Source organism: Poeciliopsis prolifica, unplaced genomic scaffold (assembly GCF_027474105.1).
Source record: "Poeciliopsis prolifica strain line A6 unplaced genomic scaffold, Auburn_PproV2 SCAFFOLD038, whole genome shotgun sequence".
NCBI classification, from domain to species: domain Eukaryota; kingdom Metazoa; phylum Chordata; class Actinopteri; order Cyprinodontiformes; family Poeciliidae; genus Poeciliopsis; species Poeciliopsis prolifica.
The window spans coordinates 1,710,410-1,717,760 of NW_026562413.1; the positions used below are offsets into that span (position 1 = coordinate 1,710,410).

Genomic DNA, 7,351 nt, shown 5'->3' on the forward strand with positions numbered 1-7,351 from the left:
ATAAACCGTAAGCACAGTAGTTCAAGTAATCATGTTTAAATTGAATCGCTGAGACAATTTAAAGTCTGACCCCGAGGACTGAGATCAGCCTAAGAGATTAAAGTCATAATCTTAGAATACAGATACAATGTTATCAGAAGAAAAAAGTTGCTTTATTGAGACCGAAGCTTCGATAGTTATCAAGGTCTGACTTGATTTGTTCTTTGAAACAATCGTATTTGTTTGCACCATCATTTCTAATCGTGCTACTGATAATGATCTGATGTTGATGTGTCAAAAGATAAATTATGATCTGATTTATAAAACTGTAATGGAAGTATAACTTCACAAGATGCTAAATATTCCGCATTTTAGTTTTTAAAGTTATGACGCTACTGCTTCATTCTACTAAAAATGAAACTATTCTGGATATATTAAGTTTATTTTTGTGATATTTTAACTTTTTTTTTCCTATTAAAACTTTATCCCAGTACTTTTGTGCCTTTTTATTGTATGACTGTATTATTGCATTGTTGCATATTTATTCTGGTGATATTACATTATTTCCATGTAATTACGACTTTATTACGGTGATATGACTTTTTTGTACCACTTTATTATGATGTTATTCCTGTAATTTTGTGATTTTATTCTCATCATTTTCCCCCTCATTATGGGTTCTCTTTTAATATTCCAACTTTATTCTCATAATATTACAACTTTTTATTGTATTATTATGACTTTATTCTGCTAATATAACTTTCTGATTTTTTTTTCTTCCTCATTACAACTTCATTCGATTCTGTATTTTTTTTTCTCATAATATTAAGGCTTACTGTCATATAACTTTATACTCTTAAGTGTAATATTAATTTTTATTCTCTTAACATTAAGACTTTATTCTTGTATTAGTGTTTTTTAGCCTGGCCCTAATTCTCTGATGTAGAAACAAAATCGTTTGCCGTCAATTCAAAAATTCACGCACCGAGGGAGAATCACAGTTTTGTTGGTTGATTTTTATGCATTTGATTTTATTCATGAATAAGTGCATCATGAACGCATCTGCGTGTTAAAATCGCCTCGCCTCCTGCTGTGATGCAAATAGAAACGAGTCCAGAGAGTAAAACTGCTGATTGAAGACAGGAAGCTCACAATGTGGAGTGACTGACGGCTGAAAACGCGACTGAGCAGAAACAATTTCTTGTCTTTGATGTTGTTTTTTTCTTATGCTAGGGCGGCGATCCTTTCAGCTTGTCTTTATTGTTGTGTCTCATCTCCTTTATAATTTCCTCCCTCTCTGTAATTAAAGCAGATGCTGCCACTTTTTGCAGTTTGCCTGGTGCAGAGTCCTGCTGAATTATTAAATCATCATTTCCTGTTTCACTGCTAACAACCGACTCCAGCTGCTTGGGAATTTTCTCCAAACTCTCGCAGCAACTTTAGACTTTGGATTGCAGTTACCTTCTTGTTGCTCGTGCAACTTTTTCAGCATCCTGAAAAGTTAAGAGTTGTAGGAAAAATAGATTCTATTGAGAATTGAAATACGTAGTTCCCACAAGTCTGAATCTGACGTGGTCCGCAATTTGACCCCCCCAAAAAAGAAAAATCACAATTAGAGTCTATAGATTTATAGATTTAATTAAAAATAATTTGCTATAATTGGGCAGGTTAAACTAAGATGAAAAAATTTGAGAAATCACAATTAGATTTTAATTCACTAAGATGTAGAACGGGTCTTTAATTTGTGAAATTACAGACTTTCACCTCTTGTTGTTTCGCCGCAGGGCATCGGGTGCTACATGTTCCGCATCGACGACTTCGACGTGGTGGACGCCACGATGCAGGGCAACGCCGCCCGCTTCATCAACCACTCGTGCGAACCGAACTGCTACTCCCGCGTCATCAACGTGGACGGCCGCAAGCACATTGTGATCTTTGCCCTGAGGAAGATCTACCGCGGCGAGGAGCTCACCTACGACTACAAGTTCCCCATCGAGGACGACGACAGCAAGCTGCACTGCAACTGCGGCGCCAGGCGGTGCCGCCGATACCTGAACTAGCAACTCTGGTCTCGCACATCACCGCTCTAACGAAGAAGCCATCTTCTGTGGAGTTTAATTTATAAACAAAATCATGGGTAGTTTGTCTTCTCATGCCTTTCCTGGACAGTTGTAGCGTTTGTTTCACGCCACGCTCTTTCAAGGTGTCTGTAGCCCGCAGACGGAGCTCACCAGCAGTCGGAAACGGAGCCGTCGGCAGAACGACGAGGATTCATTCAGCACCTTACTTTGACACGACCTCCTCAGACACGGCTCCACTTCCAGTCACACCCAAAGCACCTTGTGTACATTGTAGAGCAGCTACATTTTAACTCTTCTCCGGAGAGCAGGGACTTCAGTGTTTTAGGTCTTGCTGTTATTTATCCCCAAAATATTAGTTTTAATAGTCCTCCATCAGTGCGTCCCGCCTGCAGCCAGTTAAATGTTTCTACTTTTATTTGTGATGATCTGAGTGCTTTTACCCCGCTGACGTTTTGTTGATCTTTTTTGGTGTGTGTGTATTTTAAGGCTGATGAAGGAGAATTTTCTTGTTGCAGGACTCGCTGATCCTGCCTTGCAGTCCTTTCTAAATCTTTTTGTATATTTGAACAATAAATGTCTAATCAACCAACTAACAGGAACGTGTTTGGGCTTTTAAACGGCTGGAGGTGGATGAACAGGAAGGATGCTGCTCTCGTCTCTCTCAGGTGTACTACCTCTAAGGTTTTATAGAGCGAGGTTGTATTTAATAAACCGTTTGATGAACGCCGATTCCTCATTGTTTAATCTTTCAGTACTAAAAAGCGTGAGCTACTATTATGAACACAAAGTTCGCTCTCATTGGGAGACCGGATGAATTTTTTTGTTTATCGTTTTCTCCTTTATGTTGGGAATTTCAATTAAATTTCACACGTTACTTTACAGGCGGATTATGGATCCTGTAAATAGTTGTATAAAAAATTTCTAAACCTGTTACATATTTTTTACCTTCATTTTTTTTTATTTATGTTGAATAAAAATTTGTTCAAAGTTTCTGTTCTATTGTCTGCATTTTGTAACTCGTATTATACATGTTGTCTCCTGTAGCAGTCTGTATTACAGATGCTCCAGAAGCCTCTGACTGAAGATCCAGTTGCATGACAGGCTTTTGAACGTTTTACTAGATTATCTGAAACATTAAATGTTGCAAAAAAACAAAGGAAATACTTTTTACAGAATTTTATACACTAAAAAAACTACAATAATGCTTAATCTACTGAAACATTCATTTCAAATTTACTTAAATTTACTTACTGAAATTTTTTTTGTCACATTGAGCCACAGCTTGAAAATTCACTGCAATTTTTTATTGCATATTTTCACAATTTTTACCAAGTATTCCACACATTTTTGTTATTGTTCTTTGTTTTTCATATGCTTTAAATGAACAAAAACTTTTCCCTTCAGGGTTTTCTTCTATTGCATTTAAACACACTGCTTCTGCAGTTTTTAATTGTAGTTTTATTCTTGTGACTATTCAAAATTAAAATTGACTACCAAAGAAAATACTGTATAGTTAATGTAATTTTCTTAATCCCCTTTACTTTTACTCGGAATGCAACTTAACATGTTTTGAAGAACAGATCACCAGGTATTAGTGCTGACAAGGCAAATTTATTGATCTGCTTTTATTGTAGCTAAATCAACATTATGCATAATTTTCTGCAAACAAAGCTGTGTGAAAGACTAAAACATGTTTTGTATTTGCTTTATTTTCTGGCTTTCACAGCTTCTTGGTGGAGAGCAACAACTTTTACATGCTAATGCTTGTTTATACTTTATATTGGTTCACAAGTTCAGCTGAACTGCAGACTCATGCATCTCTGTCTGCTGTCCTTGGACAGAGTGGGAACCAGGCTGAGATGAAAAGACAAGCAAATAAAAAGTGAATAAATACGCTGTGGATGCTTTCCTCAGGCGGCGCTTTGTAAACTTCGCTGTTTCTTGTTTGCAGAGGCGACCTGAACACACAAAAGGAAACACAAAAGGACAAGAAAGCAATAAATATAAAGACAGTTTCTTAGAGACAACATGGCAGCAAATACCACAGGCCAAGTGTGAGCGCCCACAGGTTGTTACATCTATTTTAGCAAAATAATTCTCAAAAATAAAAGAAGAAAAATAAAATATAATCACTTTAGTTTTTATGTAGCACAAAAAAACATTTCTGAAAACAATATTTTTATTTCAAAACTTAATAATACACAACTACAAATTGGGTACAAATTTGATAAAACAAAAGACATCACTTCTATTATTTACTTACTTATTATCAAAAATACACTGCAAAAACACAAAAACTTACCAGAAGTTTTTTGGTGGTTGGTTTCTAGAGAAAATGTCTTAGTGCACTTGAGGTAAGACAAAACTAACTTACCGGTACAAGTAACTTTTCACTAAGATAGAGGACATTGTTTTAAGTAAATAATTCATCAATGTTGTAAAAAAAAAGTGATGGTTCCGTTGGCAGATTATTTCACTTATAACATGGGAAAAATGTCTTGATATGAGTGAAATAATCTGCTAACGGAACCAGAACTTTTTGATCAATATCAATGAATTATTTATTTAAAATCAACTCCTACGCCTTGCTGTGAGTTAGTTTTGTCTTATTTCAAGTGCACTAAACTAAACAAACACAACTGATAAGATTTTGTGTTTTGCAGTGTAAAAACACAGACAGAAGGAAACATTATTTTATCTTATACAATTAAGTTGTTTGACACATTAAAGCAGCACATACATTTATACATATTAATAAAACTCTAAATATATGTATCATGGAAAACCTCACCTGTCCAGCGATTCTGTCTAAATCCCTCTGACCTTGAGGAGTGAGTCGACGACCGCTGTAAGATTAATTGGTAAAGATTAGACGCTGATTCCTTTATTGTCATAATTTAAAAAAGTAAATAAATCTTAGCCTGGCCCTAATACTCCGTCGTTAGGAGTCAACAACTGGACAGAGAATGAGTGAAAAACCATCCGTACTTTGATAAATATTGGCAAACTATTGATCAAGGTCATATCCAGATTTAATTTTCGCTCCTGTCTTACCCATTGGGGTCTTTCTCCACCATCTTGAGGCCCTCCAGGGCTTGAAGAACCTTCCTTGCGACGTTCCTGGAGCCCACGCTGAAGTGGGCGGGGCATACGCCGTTCCGCTGGCGACCTCCATAGATCTTGATCATGGCGCCCACTCCCACACCTCCTCGCAGGTAGAGGTGGCGGGCTGTGGACGCTAGAGAGGCATGAAAAGATCAAATAAATATGTACTGGTTGTTTCCTGACTTATTTGCTGTCAGTGTGCAAAATAAAGTGAAATTAAATATCAAAGTTTTAGCATTATGTTAAAGCCAATTTATATCAAATAAATCCTCACATTTAAAATAAAAGCTGGACAAATAACTGTTGTGATTTCTTTAGTACTGAGTGAAGAGAGGCTGCATAAATAGTTAACTTCACTAATGATTTTCTTTCTGTTTTTCTTATTGTAATCAATTATTTATATTGTTACAAACCCCAAAATGCACATTTCAACTCACTTAAAAATATCAATGGAGGCCCAAAAGTGCCAAAATTAATAAGCAAAATATATGAAATATTACTTAAATAAGGCTGGATGGAGTATTTTATGAAAGCTTTTGAAGGATAATGAAGTAGTAATTTTATGAGCACTCCAATACAGAAAAGAAGAAAAAAATTAATTATCCAAAAGAATCAATAAAAATTGGATCTGCTAGAGATCCAACTTTCAGTCCAGTTGAAATCCAGCGGATGAACAGTGGGAACCAACCTGCTCTGGTGTAAAACCAGTTGTCATCGCACGGAGCTAGCTCCTTGTGTCTGGCCAGCTTCACAGTGTCGACCCACTCTGGGACCTTTAGTTTCCCAGATCTGAAACGTTTTTGAGCATAATATGGAAAAATATTATGTTATGTACTGCATAGATGTGTATTGTTAGGTTAATCAGCAAAGAAACAAAGGGGATGAATGTCCTGGAATATAAATAAAATACTTTATTTATGCTTTAAAGGTTTACAACAAGAGCATATTTTATTGTAGCTAGATGAGCGTTTATTAAGGGGAAATGAGAGCAAAATCAATGACAATTGCATGGAAAGCGACTGAGCGTCACTAAATCTACTCACAAACAAGACGAAAGACAAAGTGTTTACCATAACGGAGTCCAAAAGATGTATACTAAAGAACAAATAAAAATTATTTTATTTAATAGTTGAACAATGTCCTCAAAAAGCTGCAAGTTAATAAAATTTAATCAAGTTTCACCTAGCAAAACTATGTTAACGAGAATCAGTAAAGATTATATAAACAACATGGATACTGTAATATACTTTTTAAACTGTAGATAGAATAATTTCAGAAGTTTGCAGGTTGTTGCAATCTGGTGAGACAGATTTTTTTTTTTAACTAATTTGAATAATGAACTGAATTTATTGCACTATTTGATAACTAGAATCAAGTGGAAAGCATGTATAAATATAAAATAATAATAACTTTTGATTGAAGTGCCCTGAATTGACATGTTGTGAATTTGTGCTATATAAACAAACTGAATTGAATTGGATGGATGAGTAGACTTTTCTGACAATGGAAAAAGAGAATATATTCTATTTCTTTACTTTGAAAACAAACCATAGAGAGAAATACTTAGGAAATAGTAATAATAATAATAATAACAATAATAGTGAAGAATTTGTGTATTTAAAAATATATTTTTAATATTCCCTCCCTCATTTATAAACAAAGAAACAAACATCCCATAATGTTTGTTATGTCATTAGAGTTAGCATCCGGCAGACTGGGCGACCGACTGGCAGTTAGTGACAGAAAGTCTGGCTTCACGCTTCGCCTTACTCACTTTTTAAGGAAAGCTGACAACGCCTTGACAAACTCCTGCTGGTTGACATCTTTCACCGTCACGCTGGGCATCTAGAAAAAAAAACAAACAAACAAAATGGAGACAAAAGTGAGTTGACGAAATTGTTTTAACGTTTAGAGACCTGTCGCGGCTGGGATGTGGCGCGTGCCGCAGCCGTTGGAAACGGTCCTCTTGCTAACCACTAGCTTAACTTAACGCAGCAAAAGAGAAGCTTCTGTCTATATACGGCTTTTAAGTCATAATTTTTTTGCGCCAAGAATCATACTTTTGTGATATAGTTTATAGGCGCCAGTAGGGCTCTCTCCGGTCTGAAAGTGTCCCCGTTCAGTCGAAGCTAACGCGGCGGAGCAACTGAAGGAAATGATGCTGATGATGAAGGATGGAGGAAGAC

At 35.9% G+C, this 7,351-nt stretch overlaps 2 protein-coding genes across 5 annotated transcripts in view; one reads left to right on the top strand and one right to left on the bottom strand.

Annotated features, from left to right (window-relative positions):
- The window catches only part of LOC129374949 (histone-lysine N-methyltransferase 2B-like), a 41,358-nt gene extending 38,311 nt beyond the window's left edge, over positions 1-3,047 (top strand). For all 3 annotated transcript variants that reach the window (XM_055053657.1, XM_055053658.1, XM_055053659.1), the window contains one exon: positions 1,764-3,047. In XM_055053657.1, coding sequence (XP_054909632.1) covers positions 1,764-2,039 — 276 coding nt within the window. In that variant the 3' untranslated portion in view covers positions 2,040-3,047. The remainder of the gene's footprint in view (positions 1-1,763) is intronic.
- Positions 3,048-3,861: 814 nt separating this feature from the next.
- On the bottom strand, positions 3,862-7,351 carry LOC129374950 (40S ribosomal protein S19). 2 transcript variants are annotated; one of them, XM_055053660.1, is made up of 6 exons: positions 7,226-7,351; positions 6,940-7,010; positions 5,854-5,954; positions 5,115-5,298; positions 4,852-4,906; positions 3,862-4,018 (listed from the first exon to the last, which is right to left on the bottom strand). In XM_055053660.1, the coding sequence occupies exons 2-6, from the start codon at positions 7,008-7,010 to the stop codon at positions 3,971-3,973; spliced, it is 459 nt and encodes a 152-aa protein (XP_054909635.1). In that variant the 5' UTR covers positions 7,226-7,351; the 3' UTR covers positions 3,862-3,970. The 2 variants fall into 2 exon arrangements, with proteins under 2 accessions (XP_054909635.1, XP_054909637.1); XM_055053662.1 differs by having other exon boundaries at positions 7,082-7,351.